This window comes from Megalops cyprinoides, chromosome 21 (assembly GCF_013368585.1).
Source record: "Megalops cyprinoides isolate fMegCyp1 chromosome 21, fMegCyp1.pri, whole genome shotgun sequence".
NCBI lineage: Eukaryota > Metazoa > Chordata > Actinopteri > Elopiformes > Megalopidae > Megalops > Megalops cyprinoides.
In genome coordinates, this window is record NC_050603.1 from 16,337,070 (window position 1) to 16,354,108 (window position 17,039).

The following is a 17,039-nucleotide window of genomic DNA, read 5'->3' on the forward strand; positions in this document are numbered from 1 at the left end:
CATACCAGATCAGATCACCAACAGGTTGTGCAATCTTACTTAAAGATGGCTAATTATGAACAACCTGTTTTAAAGCATTCCATGTAAACAAACATTTTCCTCAGAACAATGATCATATGGGCTTTTAAAAGCAAATATAGTTTTAGAATTAAACAACCTTGCCATGTTGTCACAAAATGTCATGAAAAAGGCAAAATCCTTACCTAACATGATCTGTGTTCACAAGACCTTGATTGTTTGTAAAGAGGGAGATGGCCAAATGAAGATGTGTATTGGATCTGGCCAGCCCTGCCAATATGACCTTACTGAAATGGAGTGCAGTCCATGTAGACCTTATAGAAACACTAAGGAGCTGCAATTGCAATTACAATTCTATGTTGGTTTGGAAAACAAGAGAAGCAATATGGCTGAATGCAGGCTAGATGAGATGAGCTCTCTGGAGTGACCTTTACAAGTAGGCCTTCCTGTAAGCCTTGGCCTCCTCAGGGTTGATAGACACGCCTACCTCCATTTTTTTTTACAGGAAGTGAGGTCACCTCAACTGCTTACAAAAAAATGCTCAGCTGAGACAAATGGCATACACCAGCGTATTAAAGGAGTGCTCCCAATGATATAATCAGATAGCATGAGAATCTTCTGTACATGTTGGACTGAGGGGTGAGAAATGCAACATTAAATATCTATGTTAATATGATTTCCCCCACCATTTAAGTTAAGTATACATTTCAATTATAAATAAATAATCAAATAAAATGTTTTATTTAGAATTTTCAACATTCTGTAGTAGATGTAAGACATACTGTACACATTTTCTGAAAAAAAAAAAAATTAAACATTTACAGTTTTTAAACATTTGAAATACACAGCGCTTAAGGGAAAATGGGGAGAATAACTTGAGGGTACAAAGTCTTGGTGGAGCTGCTTCTGGAGAATTATTAAATACCTCAAGGAAATGAGAGCCTTATCTTGAGAACAATATTTTTTCTCTTTTTTGAAATACCTAACCACTCTTGTTGCTGATATCTCTGTCATGTCATCTGTGGTCTTCACTCTTAGAGTCCTGCCAGAGTTACTTAAAACATTAAAGTGTTGAAAAGTGCTTATTTTGTATTTTGACATGTCATATCAGACTGAAACATAACCCTGACTGATGGCCCCTTGGCTTTAACAATCAGAACATACCCTTAAAATATCTACTACCTAATTTACATGATAAACTGAACTGTAAACAGACACCAAAGAACAGCAGGGTAATTCCTTGAAGCGGTAAGAAAACCTCTCCATATGACAAATTGTTTAAAATAATCTGCTGTATTCTGATTATGACATTGTAAAATAGCCAGTGTGTGATAAAACTGGGCAGTTAGCACGGCAGTGTTTCTGATTATCTGTCCTTACCTTTACTATGTAAATGGAGCATGAAAAGAGTAATCATTACAGATCAATTTTGCTAATACTTTCGTAAAAATCCTGCTCTAAGCTTTACAGGAACCAATTGTTATAGTGTAAAAGACAATGAGCAAAATAAAAACAGCTATAGTGGCAGACACCTAATCCACCTGTAACAGTCCTGAAATTCAATAATTTCTTCCTTAATTATGCCAAGTTTCATTCAGATCCGTCCATTTTTTTTCCAGTTCCATAGATCAACAAAGGCGATCATAAAATCCCCACTCCACCCTGTGGTTCTGGAAGTAATGCACAAATCCTGCTTCATTTACCTGAAGAGATGAAGCCACTCTGAAGACTAACATACTGCCGTTGTTGATAAGCTCACCATACAGGCAGACATCTCCAATAATGATCATCTTAACAAATGAATTTTGTTACAAGTTACAAATCAAACTTACAAATGTGCTCATATGTTGTCCAGGGTACTACAGAATGATAATGTGAATCATTAAAAGGCAGAACTATCAGTCCAATTTATTGCAAGTAACTTATTGAGTGTGAGTGAGTCAAAATTCTACCTGCACTCTTGATAAACTAACTGTATAAAACAGCAGTTACAGCAAGGGTACAGTCCCAATGGGAGAGCCTGGGTGAACCCTGGTGCATTTGGAACAATGTGTTGAGGTGGAACGTCAAAGGGCAAGAGAAGGTAATCAGTGACTTTGCTGTCCTTATTGTGCTTCCCACAACAGGGACTTAAGCTTAGAGTAGAGTGGATGTGCTGCCACTACTCCTTCACCCCTATTTGCAACAGTCATCTTGCTCTTACTTTCATTAAAAACCTGACAGACTTTGACGCAATTTACTTCCACAAAAAAACCACTGTGACCGATTACGAATCCGACCATATCCTCTGTTTGACTGGTGTGCCTCTTGTGTGTATTACTTTAAATGCTCTGTACTCATTTTTGTGCTCGCGCTACATGGTTATGGATGAGAAGTTATCTGAGTTACAGTACTAACAGCTATATTTGACACTGAAGAGGAAGCAAAGGATCCTCTGTGCCCAATTGAAATTTATGCCAGTCTAATTAACCTTGTCAGTGTTTTTTTCACCTCTGCTGGAGTGCTCCACTTGTATAGAGCTTATTATCACTCACAAGCAATTTTGTCACCAAAGGGGGTTTCTGTCTCCTTGCAAAATGTCTAGACCATGATCTTTCAAGGGGAATGATAATAATTTAAAAAGTGTATTTAATGCCTGGTCGCATGGGGGTAGTTGTGGCTTATGGACGTTACATAGTTATACCTTCTGGTCACCTGTCATGAAACACACACACACACACAGACACACACACACAAATATCTGCTATTACTTATACTTTTTCGACCCTCATTTAAGACAATCCCACTGAGACCCTTACAAAGCATGACACTTCAGGATTTACACAAAATTGTGTTTTTCATTAGTCAACAGTCAATTATTCACATCCAATCAACTAAATACAGAGAGAGAGAGAGAGAGAGAGAGAGAGAGAGAGAGAGAGAAAGAGTGAGAGAGACATCCCACGAGGATGAGGGATTTTTCTCAATGGGAGCCGCTGCGGCACTTCCGGCCCCCCCATGGACTCAGGAGGGGCTGGTGGGTCCTTGTGTATGCGCGTGTGTGTGTGTGCGTGACTGCTATCGTATGAGCGGGGGAGGTGTGTGTGTGTGTGTATATGTGTGCGTTTTGAGGGGATGGGGGGGGGGGGGGTGGGTGTGTCTGCAACCGCGCTCCCCGGAGTGACGGTAATCTGTCATGCCCCGAGCGGCGCGTGGCGCATCTGTGCGTGTGCAGCCCTCTTCCCCCCTGCATCTGCGTCAGCGCTGTGCAAACAGACGGCAGGACGTGTAGCCGCACGGCGGGTATTTAAGGGCCAGCCTCCCGCCTCTCTGAGAAGTTATCCTCGTCCCTGCTCAGCCCACCCTTCGCTCCGCGCCGCTCCGCTCTGCACGTCCTGAAGGTAGGCTCTCCACACAGGACCGCTTCTTAAACTGAACACCACTTTGTGCATGTGCGTGTGCGTCTGTATATGTGCGCTTGTCCCTTCGAGTGCTTTAAAACTGATTTTTCATAATCAGCCATGATTAAATAAGATTACACAGGTTGTTGATGAGCTGAGATGTTTTGACTTTTTTTTAAATTGCAGATAAGTGATTTTATTCCTGTCATAAAGGGACTTCCTCTTAGGTTAAGTCCAGTGTGACTTTTTTCCACAGATGTGGGGTGAAGGTGTTCTAGCCTGTGAAAGTGTTTCACAAAAAAAGATGGAATTAAATGTGTCCTATAAGTTTACAGCTCAGTTTAAGAGTATTGGAAAGAAGCAATGCAATACAATCTGATCAGCTTCCTGGAGGAAAGCAGAGCCTTTTCTGTTACAACCTGCATCATTTACAGTGACACAAATGTAATAATGTAATACATACAGTGTATTATACAGTGCTAAGTTTATACAGAATTTTTAATGTAATTAGTGAAAGAAAAATAAATTGATGCTCATAAGACACATTGTTAGATAAAATATTTTTTTAAAAACTGTTGACTGATAGAATAATTTAGTTTTGTTGGTTCCTTTTTTTATTTCATTAAATCAAAAATACCTTCAATAATTTTCTTTATTGCGGAATGTGGTTGACTTGAATGAACTGATATTAATACAAGCCAGCTTCAAGGTTTGGACTGGATATTCATGTTGTCTTTGACCACTGAATATCATATGACATTTAAACATGCTGTATGGTATGCAATCATTCTTACTGGATATTTAATGAACTCAATGAATTCTTCATCATTGGAGTAGACACCAAATGTTTATTTTTTTCAAATTGTGTGAAAGTTAAAGGACTTTATCTCTCCACCTTTACAGAGAGAAGCAGTATTTGTCTGAAATTTGTAAAGGTCTTTGAGTGCCTCATAGACAAAGTCTTATGTGAGTGTTTGTAGGTGACTATGGGGTGCATTGAGTGATGTTTTTTCTGGGATAGTGTCGATAGAGAAGTCATGTGCTATCTCATGAGTCTGTGCAGAGCCAGGAGCAAGTGGATTTCTTAATTAATACATCAGCTGTTCCACTTTTAATCTGAAATATAATACTTGCTGTATATCAATATTGAATCCGATTGACAGAGATGTAGATAAATTCTTTTTTCCATTAGGCAAGCCTCCCATTTGCTCCTTGTTTGTATATGCAGTGGAATTATTTTTATTATTTTATCATTTTTATGCTTTTAACAAATAGTTTTCATGATGACGCAACTGATGATTTTCCATATGAAGTGTAAACCTCACAGTAGGTGCTTTAATGATTGGGGTTTGAATTTTGATGCTTCGCTGACCTCTGACCTCCGTCCGTCCCCTCCCCCGCAGCAATGAACAGTGGGATCTGTATTTGCATCCTCCTGGCTGCCCTGTCCAGCAGCTGCCTGGGGCGTCCGCGCGCTGCGCCCTCCCGGGACGACGGCAGACCGGCGGCGCCCCAGCCGGACACCGGCCTGCCAGAGCACCGCCGCCCCGCCCGCTCCGCGCCCCTCGCCAGCCCCGTGAAGCCTTTCCCCCAGCTGGAGGAAGGGACGGACGCGGGGGCCAGCCTCAGCGAGCTGCTGGCCAGACTGATGTCCAGGAAAGGTGAGCAGCTTAACCCCCGTCCCGCAGCCACGGAAGCATTGCGTCAGCGGCAGCCAATCCCCACCCCTCTATTCCCACTTCTCTACGACCGCTAATAAGCCCCGACCCTTTTGCGTTCATGAAGCATTGCTGTCAGATCAGAGGTTTTGCTCTGCTCTTACGCACCTCTTTGTACTTTCTTAAACAAATGTAGCTAATCTACAGTAAAACTAAGAAGTACTTGGCAGCCAAGCAGCGCTTGGAAGTGTCTACAGATCCTACTCAGAGAGAATTATTGATGGTCTGTACAGGAAAGGAGCTTCTTCCCCCCCAGTCATTTCATCACACTGCTTTAAGAGAAAGCATTGACAGCTTAGAAAGGAGTCCATCTGTGTCTTTCTCCCTCCCTATTGACTCCTCGTCTACTGTAATTACATTTTGAAGACAGGCAGTAGACATCAAGTACAGGTTTTGACAAGTTATCGGAAATGTGTATGTAATGCATGAGCTCTCCTCCCCCTAGGCGCTGTTTTGTATAATTCAGTAATTTTGCGATAATTCAACATTTCGCTCATTGAAGACCTTATCTCAAGATTATCTAATAGCCAAGCCCTGTCTTTGACCAGGCTGAAACAGTTAATAATAACACATTCAGGGTGACATGCTGTGTAAAACATATTTCGCTCAAAAACCACTTGTCTTAATGACTTGCGGACTGCTTGAAAGCACATTTGCAGTGGTTTGTGCTGTAACATCATGGCTTTAGCTGAAAGGCTGACGGGGCGTTTGCGTACTTAAGAACAAAGCTCTTGCAACACAATGGAAAGAAGCACCTCTGCCCTGGAGCAAGGCTTTAATGTATCAAGTCTGTTGTTGACGCAATAGCCAGCCCCCTATAGACCAGATGCTGAAAAGTTTAGAAACACCTTCCCTAAAAAAACAGCTGAACTTTGGGTGAGGCATCTCACTACTTTTAGAACCAAGGCTAGCTTACCGTGTTCTTTCAGTATAAACAATGTGATTTATATTGCACTAGTGTATTTTTTATATATGCTAATGAGCACTCAAAAATGAAGACCAGCTGCCAGACAGGCAGCTGTAAGTGTATTACAGAAAATAAAAACCTGATACATGCATAGCTCTGGAGGGTCATTGATTTTCCAGTGATCAGCCTCAGCTGCAGTTTGCCAATCGCTATGTGTCATTTTTTTCCTTGCCTTTCCCCTCATAACAAGATTCATAAACATCAGCGATTTCTTCAGGGAGAACGTTGGCATATATCATTGAATCTTGAGGGCAACGCAATCGTAATAGCCTGAAGAAAGAAAAGAACAAATTCCATTATAGCAGAAGTGTTATATAGATGTCTAGATTGGTGTAACTGATACCTGCTGTAATATTTTATAATCTTGTTTAACTATAGGAAAAAAAAAACACTACACTACTGGGCTCTGTGATCTATTATAACTGAGGGTTTTGTAGCTAACAGAAATGAACTTTTGATAATAAAAGCTAAAATTTAATTTTAGAACTAAATATATAAAGACAAGTCAATCAGGCCCTTTGTGTTAAAGTTGCAGGTTGCGTGTAAAAAAAATAAACCGCAGTGCAACAACAGGATTTTTTTATTGGAGTAGTTTGTTTTCTCTCCTGAATAACGCAGTAGAAAGGTATTGTAGAAGACGGGCGAATAAATGATAGAACACAGCTGCCATGCATTTTTAATCGGCTGGGATATTGAAAAATAAAATGGCACATTTCTCATACACCAGAGGATATCAAATGATCGCAAGTTTGCTTGAATTTCAGCCCAAAGGCAAGAATAAATCTCAGTCAGTTGGCAGGGGGAGAATATTGTCAGCAAGCTGAGGCAGGCAGGTCAGAGAAACACGTCTATCAGGGAACAAAAGTTGTACAGTTGTAAAGAAGTTTAGCCATTATACAGCCATATGAAAATGTAGCCATTTTATTCACATCAGCTGACCCTTTGCAAATCAGTATTTGATTCCACAGCCAAAAAATACACCTTGCTTTCTGCCACTATATACAGAATGTAATTCAGGTACCAATATTAAAAACATAAATCTAATTTATTTCAGCCACTTAAGAGATGTAGGGGCAGGCATTTGCAGTATATTGTGTCAGGTCAAGCACTGTAACTTTCTGCAGGGATGATGTGCCTTTGATACATTATGATTTCTACAAAACTAAAGATCACCAATAACTCATAATACATGTACTGAAGATGTTGGTGTCTGGCTTGTTATCGATTGCTGCTTCACGAAACGTCACACTTAATTGCTTTGGTGAGGGCACCCTCAGGTTTGAACCTCAAAGCTTCACAAGCTTTCCCCCTGTGTTTGGTGAAGTTTAAAACCTGTATCCCTTTCATACAGCACAATACCGTGAATTACAATGGTGTTTTTTTGCCATTATGTGGGCACACCGCTCCATCTTTAGAACCTAGCTAGAGTGTGGGAACGAGAAACAAAGGCCTTTTGATATTTACTATGGAGACCATTATTTTTATAATGAGGCTCCATCTCACTATCATAATTATTTCTGCGCACGCCACTCCAACCAGGTTCTGCCACCCCCCCCACCCCCCCATTGATGATTAAAAAAAGAAACCGTCAGATGTTCACTGGATGGTAGCTGCATTAACCACGACCCCGTCACCCCACTGGTTTGACATGAGGACTAAAGAAATGGGGCTTTCACATGCACATATTGTTGCCTTTGACAATGTAAATTAACCGGCTCGACACAACATGCACATAATTTCCCTCCATTGTAAAACAATCCTAATTCTGATAATTATACTGTACAATGCCGTGCTGTTTCTAGGAATAAAGACTGCATGTACTATTTTTCCTAAATAATTTAAGGGAATTCCTTGTCGCCAGCACCTGTCATTCTAAGCTCACTGTTGAACAGTGTGAATTTGGGAATAGTGCAGAGTTAAGCAAATGAGTTATGAGACCACAAGACATCCTTTGAATAATCTGAAGCTTCCTGGGCTGAACATGGACTCAGTAATTACTTAGCACAATACAATACAACACTTATTGTATAAATTGGTATGCTGCAGCAAATGCACCAAGTCCTGAACACATGTAAATAGCTGAGTTTTTAAGTGGAGCAGCAGCCGTCTCCTTGTAATGAAAAAACATAAGTACAAGATGAGTTCCTGGAAAGTGCATATATGGGTTTCCAAAGGGTGGATGGCTGTGGTGCACAGTAATGGCCATACTGTGGTGGGACCAAAACAAAGATGTGTTCTGATGACACTTTGTGGAGAAGCCTTGGGAAAACCCACAAAGTAATGGAACAGCATCCAATCCCTCTCTCATGATACTCAGTATGCTGCTACATTTTTCATGGACCTTAACATCTCCACCTTTGCCATGGGTTAGAATGACAATGCAAAACCAGCGTTTAAGTGAGCTTTTAAGCAAGTATGCAGGTGTACATTTACATTCCGCTGTTATGGATCAGAACAACTTTTCCTGTGACCGTGAGCTTCTAAAGCAGCTTCCAATGCTTAAAATTGATCAGCTTCGTAACATGTGGTGGTAACAAACATATCTCCGCATGTCATTATTGAAACTTAGTATTATGGCTATAAAAGCACATACAAATTGGGTGATTTATTGTATTACTATTTATTCTTAAATGCTAAAAGGAATTTAAAAAGTAATTACAGTGCAGTGTTCATTAACACCTGTAGCTCTAACTTTCTTTGGCTGAGAGCAAAGAAAACTGTAGCCTTCATCAGTACAAACACAGTATTCTCAAATCAGGCGTTTAGGGCAGAAGGGAAGAGTACAAACAATCATTAAAAAAGGGGAAGAAAACACCAACAGGATCAATAAAGCTGTTTTGAGCCTCTATGGAGCAGTCTGTTAGATACCTTTTCTGAGGGCCAAGCACCCCAAGGCTACTTTCTTCATTTGCAGACAGGAGAGAAGGTGAGAGCAGGAAATGAAGGCAGCGAGGAAGCATGCCATGAGTCAATATGAGGTGTTGTGTCATCTCTGCATCCCTCGCTGCGACCTGGGGATTTTTTTTTTTAAAACTTTTGTCCTTACTTGACAATAAACAAGAGAACACACTTATTTTTTTAAGATGCTTAAAGCCATAGTGTGATATCGGAGTCTTTGCGTGAGGATGGCACAGTGAATGAGTGATCACAATGTGTAGTGTCTCTGTCTCTAAGGGGCTGTCAGACCTGGGTCTCATGGAAGGATGTGGTGGGTGTGTCCCAGACTAAATGGCACAGCGAGAGAGAGGTCCTGCTGTGTTCTGGGGTGGAAGTGGCACGATGGCCAGCGCAGTGGGCCATCACCCCAGTCCCTCTCTGAGGCATGGCTTGACAGTGGGCATAGTATTGAGCTTTTGTTTTGATGAGGCCGGGGATTTCACCCAGAGAATTCCCTTATCGGGTGGGCTCACTGGAAGTGTAAAGCAGGATGTGTTGGTGCAGGGGAAAATAGACTGTGTCAATATGTATGTGGACACAGGTACAAAGCAGCGGCTCGCGGGAACCGCACCTGAATTATTCAGTGGGAGACTTCGGCGGCCGCGGCGGGCGGGGACGTGTCTGTCACGGCCGTTCATCGTAGGGGACCACTGGGACAAAGCGCTGCGGGCTGCCGATGTGAAAAAAGCCTTCCCGTCTCCTGCGTTTCCCTCGCACATTTCTCCCAGCGTTGTGCCAAAGTGTGACACACCGCTGCGCATCACAGTAACGCTGCGAGACCGTCGCTGTGCGTGTTAGCTGGGTGAAAAGAGAGAAAGACAGAGGAAGAGAGAGCAATCCTGGGCTGAAGAGCAAGACACAATGTTCACTTCACGGGTCGACCCTGCTCTCCTGTTAAACCTTGTTAGCAATGACCTTGATTAGTTCCCCCTCCTATGGATATGCCAGGGTAATTAACCTATGAAATAAATTGCATACTGTGTAAGGGATGGATTTCGCATCGCCCACTGTTTTCCACGCCTGCTGACTGCGTAGGTGGGCTACCATGACACCATAATAGACTTATCCCCCTCACTCATCAATATTAATTTGCCAGTAAGAATAATCGCACCTGACACAATCTGGGCGGCCCAGAGCAAGACCTAAAGATTCTAACGATGTCACTGTTTCAGAAGAAACAGATGTAAATAAGATGTAAATAAAACTTTACATCACTTTGATGTTCCTTTGCACCATTGATTTATATATCTATACTGCTGTGATTTTATTGTGTAGGGAATAATTTATATCAAAAAATGAAGAGTCTCATGGGGAATTGAAATCTAAACTCAGGTCCAGAGTCCAATCCCTTTTGGTCATCTGCTCTACAGTGTGTAGTAGCGGTAATTGAACCATGCCAAGACTGGGTAGCTTTACCCTTGAGCAAGGTACCTGAATTACCTCAGTAAACCATTCAGCTCTACACAGAGATACAATGTTCAGGACAATGTAAGGAATGTAAGAGGCCTCGGAAACAGACCTCTTGCCATGCAAAGACACTGTTTCAGATATCAAGAATTAGGTGTAAATAATACCATCACTTTGATGTTTCTTTGTGCCATCGATTTAAATACCTATACTGCAGTGATTTTCTATAGGGAATAATGTATATTAAAGTCTAAATCAATGTTACAAATATATTCTAGGGTACCAGCAGCACCCTCTCTGGGCAGCTGCACGGATAGTGACATTTCTCTCTCTTTCTCCTCCCTGTCCCCCCCCCCCCCCCCAGGGTCCTACCGCAGAAACTCCACGATGAACAGCAGGTCCAGTGGCCTGAGCGCCAACCACAGAATAAAAGACCGGGACTACATGGGGTGGATGGACTTCGGCCGCCGCAGCGCGGAGGAATACGAGTACTCCTCATAAGGGCCAGGCTCTCTGTACAGAGAGACAGAAATCAATTCCACTTCTTTTGTCTTTGAAAGAATCAGTGTCTCAGAAACTATATTTATTATGTATTTGATGTACATTTGTTTGTAAATCTATATGATGCAATATATACACATGCCAAATTTTGCAGAAAAAAAGGAGAGGGAAGGAAAGCTCTTGTTTTGTTTTGTTCTGATTTCAGTTCCTATTGTTGATACAATATTATTAAAATCATTTAATTACGACTATTTACATGCGTAGTCAAATCGTGTCCTGTCACCAGAAAGCTGTCAGATATATGAGAATAAATCAGGATAGCATACGACTTTTCCATCACAGTGTTGGGTTCTGCCAGGACTAAGCAAGCATGAAAGCTAAGCGAAGCACTATTACAAGATTTGTCACCTCTTAATTGGTGTAGACTTTTTTTTTGCTTTGTAATAATAGCTTGCAACAGCTGCTGCACGATGTAGCACCAATCCAAGGTCTACTCCACACTGCCGCATTAGTGCAATGTCTCTCTTCTCTGAAATATGTACTGCAACAGCAACACAAGCGACAACCACTCAATACAAAAGGGATTCATGCAGTGATGTTAGCTGTGAGAGAACATCACAGCACGATGCAACGTGGAAGACTGAACACTCAAAATGTGTCAAAATGACAGGACTCGAGCCTGCGTTTGAACTTGAAAATTAAGTGTGTGGTGCCTTTTGGTAATGTGTTTCACTAAACAGGATCTAGGAATCGATTACCAAAGTTACGAAGCGGATTGACACTGGATAACGAGAAAGGAACCAGATAATATGTGAGAGACTACAGGACGCTGATTAAAGAGTTTAGAGGGAATACTGCTGTAGAAGGACTCAGGGGATGTATAAGGTGCTTGTCATTCATTGATGAAAACTGTCAATATATCACTCTTTAATAGGCTGTTATTTACATCTTGTTTCCTACACTGGAGGCCATGGGAAGATTCCCACAAGGCCATGCTACAGGAATATTTCTGCAGGTTAGCATTAGAGACAGCAAGCACAGCAGCGCCTCCCCCAGGGAATGCTAGCATTAACGAGGCTAACCCCAAGATGAATATGAGAGGCAATATTAAAACACTGAAAATGTATGAATCCTTGCTCGAGTGAAATTTTCAGGCAAACGCCACAAAAAAGGGAATTCTTTGTACTTCCATGTGAATATGCTACTAGACCAGCAGTAGCAACATCTATCTATCTATCTATCTATCTAACTAAGCAGGAAACTGCTTGCCAACAGCTCTACTTTTACATATGGTTAAACTCATCATGAGGTTTCCTGGAAAACTGTAAAATGATTTGTACCAATTATGGTACAATGATGGTACCAATTACATGATAAATTCTAATCTTACAACAAAGTACTTATTTTTGCTTTGTTTTGTTTTGTTTGAGAGAGAGAGAGAGATAATGGTCCTGAGTGCTCTCAAACAGAACGGCTTTCAGCTGAAACCGAGGAGCAGCAGCTAGGTCAAACCAGAATAGGTTTTGCTCAATATATTGGTACAATATACAGGTACAGCTTTCACAATGTAAAACCAATGGTTAGACTAATGTGAGAGTATTTTGACTAATTACTTTTAACATGTTCCAGGGCTCAGTTGACTCATCAATGGCAATATATATGCCAGTGACAGAATATGTCATTTGGAGAAAATGTCACTGATGAGACAATGTGCCAGTATGTCCCTCAAACATGTTGTTCTTCTGGGATGGTCATGACGCAGTTGCATAACAATAGTAAGCATATAAGTGATTTCATTTTCGAAAGTTGTCCTTACACCCACAGCGAATTTCAGAGGCTGAAGAGCACTTGTTTCCTGGCTAGGTCATTAGCATTCACATTCCCATTATTTCAGCTCTGAGCAAAGCGGACCACTTCAGAGCGATGGCACCTTTGATCTGGGCTACTTCACGTGTGAGACACAACATAATATATCATAGACCTTGGTGGAACTCCTCTCAATAGAAAGTGGACCTGCTTGACTCATGTTTAGCATAGCGCTGTTGAATCATTCATTCTGAGGTGCGGTAGGACAGCATTACTGGAACACCTTTGCTTGTAGTAACGGCAGCACCATGTCAACCGCCAACCAGGAAGCGCACACACGTGACGGACCAGAACCTTTTCAGAGTGGTCCAATAGAGTTTCATCAATTTAAAGTTTTCCTGGCCCGGAATGAAAATGTTCTGTCCGCCACCACACGATCGATGGGCCTCTATGAATTTAGATGAATCCGCGACTCGCGGTGCTTCCCTGGCGCGGGGTGGGGACAACGATAACGGCAGAAAGCAAACTAATCGATGCATTCGCAAGGCGGGGTGAATTATTCAGCCCGGAGGCTGTTCACCTCTGCTGGGAGATGGATGGAGGTGAGAGAGAGGAAGACCCAAACCGCAACAATCAGGCTGCACAGCGCGGAGTAGCTGCCCGGGAGATGGGTGAGTAAAACAGCTCTATGGTCTCTTTTTCTGTGGGGACCACAGTGCACAGCCAGACAGAGGAGTGCGAACACAGCGAGGCCACTTCAACGGGCCAGCTTCAGAATCCAAGACCCTCCTGATTATCATCAACCGTTTAAACACCTCATATTGTTTGCTTAGTTATTGCATCATGCACGCACATGTCAAAGAGGCAGATTTTCTTAATAAGCCGATGCATTTAATAAGCAATTTAGCCCACACACTCAGAAATGCACGATTAATAGCCCTTGCTGTGCTTTCAAAAAATCTAATATAATGAAACAATATTCATAATATCATAATGTCCTAATTTGGCATTAACGAAAGGTGAAAGAAGTATTTATCGTTCCACTCAAAGATTGGACCCTCATGAATGTAAAACATGAGTATGATCAAATAAACTCTGACTGAATATCAGATTATGATAATATTTTGCATGCTCTTTACGAGTGCAATTGCTGATGAGATCATTGTAATTGCCTTCAGCTTGCAATATAACTATGGCTAAGAACATGTAACAGTGGGATTAAATCACCATTCAGATTGTACGTCAATGAACCTATTCGCACATGAAAATCCAAGGATTTCTGACATCTCTTGCCTTATTTCAGTGAGAATAACTACATGAAACTTTACTCTCCAAAATGATGGGGATCACATTGCAGATAACATCACCTGTAATCACAAGTCAAACACATCCTACCCTGTGCCTCATCACTTAACATATGCATATGCAACTTAATTTGTCAAAAACCGTATGCAAAAAATGTGATCCCCCTCCATGGACAGAGTGATATTTTTGTGTATGATTAGTGTACGATGTATTTTCAAGTATTCTGGATAGGCTGGATATTTACTAAAGTAACTTAACACCTTAAATCAAGTCTCTTGTTCAAGAGAATTACAGCACTGTTCTCCATGAATAACATCCCATTTCTCATTGCTCATCCACTTGCCTTCTCATTCAGTGACCGCCTGCCTCAGACTCTATTAGCATTTCAAGATGAACATTTAATAGACTTGGAATTCATGCAAATTTGTGTGGCTTTGCATTAGCATGTAAGTATTCTCACTGGATTACACATCAGTCTGTCAGAGGACCATTAACCAATGTCACCAATTTACCAGCTCTTTACTCAGTGCTAAGCAAAGTGGTAACAGGGAGTGGCATTTTTAATGACTCGGATGTTACTACACTTGATTCTGACCCAATATCTTATTTGTTACATGACACTGGTAGATGCTTTTATCCAGAGCAAATTATATAGCTTACAATTTTTACATCCATTTACTGTACATAGTTGAATACAATTCAGGTTGAGTACCTCAACCAAGGGTACAACAGCAGTGGCCCACCTAGGAATTGACCCATCAGTTTTGGGTTACAAGCCCTGCTCTTTACCGCTACACCACACTGCTTGCACCGCATCAGCTACATATCCAGAAAATGTCATTAAAAATATTTGAACTTTTTAAGGACACGCTGAATATAATGGGGGTTGGTCCCCAAGAGCAAGCAGCAGTGTATCATTACCTTGGAGCCTTGAGAGCTGTGAACAGACCCTTGAAAGTTACACAACAGCATCACTTTAGAGAATAGACCCTGTATGCAATATATCAGAGCGTGCTGGTTCTGAAGCATCTACCCATTATTTACAAACTAGAGAACCAGGGACAGTGTTCCACCACAGATCAAAGAGGATTCACCAAGAGAACGCAACACAGATCAAATACAACCAATTTTGCCAGGGGCCACTGGTCAACTGAGTTTTAAAGAGAAAAAACAAAGCTCATTGACAACAGCAGGCAGCGCGCACACAATTAGCATCTGGAGGCTTCCTGTGTTGAGGGGTTATGTATTTCCTCAATGAAAAAAAAACTTAAGTTGTTTATCTGATAACATTACAGTTCACAACAGAGCATTTCCAGAGAATCGGAGGCATATATTGATGAATGCACAGAACCCATCTTAGTTAGAGACAGAAAATCAAGACCAGAATATTGAAGCCAGTATGGATTTACTGTCTCATTATAGGCAAAGATTCCTCTGATTGCTAGGTGCTTGCTGAGCTTTGTCAGTACAAACTGTGCATGTGGGTACCTTGTGGGCCGAACTATTATTGTGGAGTTGTCTTTGTGAAATTTCTGGTGCCATACCATCAGCATCTGATAAAAATTGCTTCTCAAGAGACCAAACTTTCCACAGTTAATAACATGCAGCTAGCTTTGTTGTGGCTGCTATCTGTTTTTTGGTTGTTGTTTTGATGTGATTTATTTTGGGGTGCAGTGTTTCTGGCCCTCAGAAGACTAGCCTCTGCACAACATGCTTACACAGTGAAGGGAAACTCTGGTAGTTCATGCAAGTTACCAGAACTCATCCAAACTGAATGAATACAATACATTAACATAACTAAATCTCTCCACTCAAACACATTACATTATTTTCATTTAGCAGATGCACTTATCCAGAGTGACTTTCAAAGGTTACAATTATTACGCTTTACCCATTTTATAGAGCTGGATATTTACTGACGCAATTCTAGGTTAAATACCTCACCCATGGATACAGCAACAGTTCCCCAGCAGGGAGTTGAACTGGCAACCTTTTGGTTACAGGCCCTGCTCATTACAGCTATGCTACACTGCTGCCCAAATACTCCAAAATTGCAGTAAGATGCACAGTTAAACATATGATTGGCTGCAATGGTTATTTTAAAATGTGTTCACACATTGGCCCTGGGAAAAGCTTCTGACTGAAACATTCAGCCGTCCACTGGCACCTGATCATGAGACAGTGGAATACTCACAATAAAACACATATTCTTTGTTGTGTGTATCTCTTCAATTCCATGCTTATGATCAGACCTTCTCGAGAACTTACCCCTGTATCCATTCACCGGGTTGCTTGCTTTGATGGCCTCTCTGTGTACAAAGCTCCGCACAGCAGATCCTCTTTCTAATGGGAGAAACCTCAGGAGAAACTGATCCAGGATCAGAAGGGCCGCCACCCGCGCAGGGTGCTTGGCACCTGCGTCAGGGGTCAGACCCCCGCTGCTCCAGACATCCAGGCATAAGGAATACAAGGCGGTGAATTAGCTCAAAAATACGGATCAATTCAAAAAATATATAAATAAATAAAACATTTTAATGGGTTAGTATATCATTCGGATGATGGCTTTCCAAGTAATTTAAACTGAAGAGAGTACAGGCGGGCAACACTTTAGTGTTAATAAAATTGAGGAACATTTTATGGTACGTTAGTATTAACATTGGTATCTAATACATGCTTTAAATTATTTACTGCGTAATGAATTTACTTTTAGGCAAATTGTTATGAATTTGTGAGCAGAATGCCCATTCCGCTATCCCTGAGTTCGATAATGTTTTAATGAGCAAGCACAGGCAATATTTATATATTTATTTACCCGTCTGTCTCTGGCTTTCTCTTTCTAGTAATATATCTTTCATGTGACAAGTTGAGAAACATTAAGCTCATGTTGTTTTGAGCAAATGTTATGTTCCCGGGAAGGCTAACGGGCTTGGTTAACAATGCATACAAAATGGTGCACGGATAAATAGTATGGATTATAAACAGTAATTATGCAGTAACAGT

General features: G+C 41.4%; 1 protein-coding gene across 1 annotated transcript; it reads left to right on the forward strand.

The window, feature by feature from the left end:
* The first annotated feature begins 3,346 nt into the window (after positions 1–3,346).
* On the forward strand, positions 3,347–11,048 carry LOC118768927 (cholecystokinin-like). Its single transcript, XM_036515904.1, has 3 exons — positions 3,347–3,398; positions 4,802–5,059; positions 10,792–11,048. Exons 2-3 carry the CDS (start codon positions 4,804–4,806, stop codon positions 10,926–10,928), a joined length of 393 nt encoding a protein of 130 aa, XP_036371797.1. The 5' UTR covers positions 3,347–3,398; positions 4,802–4,803; the 3' UTR covers positions 10,929–11,048.
* Positions 11,049–17,039: the final 5,991 nt, after the last annotated feature.

Excerpts from the sequence above, each read along its gene's own strand:
- LOC118768927 (XM_036515904.1), top strand. The coding sequence starts at position 4,804 with ATGAACAGTGGGATCTGTATTTGCATCCTCCTGGCTGCCCTGTCCAGC. Across the intron at positions 5,060-10,791 it reads CAGACTGATGTCCAGGAAAG|GGTCCTACCGCAGAAACTCC; the intron begins GTGAGCAGCTTA and ends CCCCCCCCCCAG.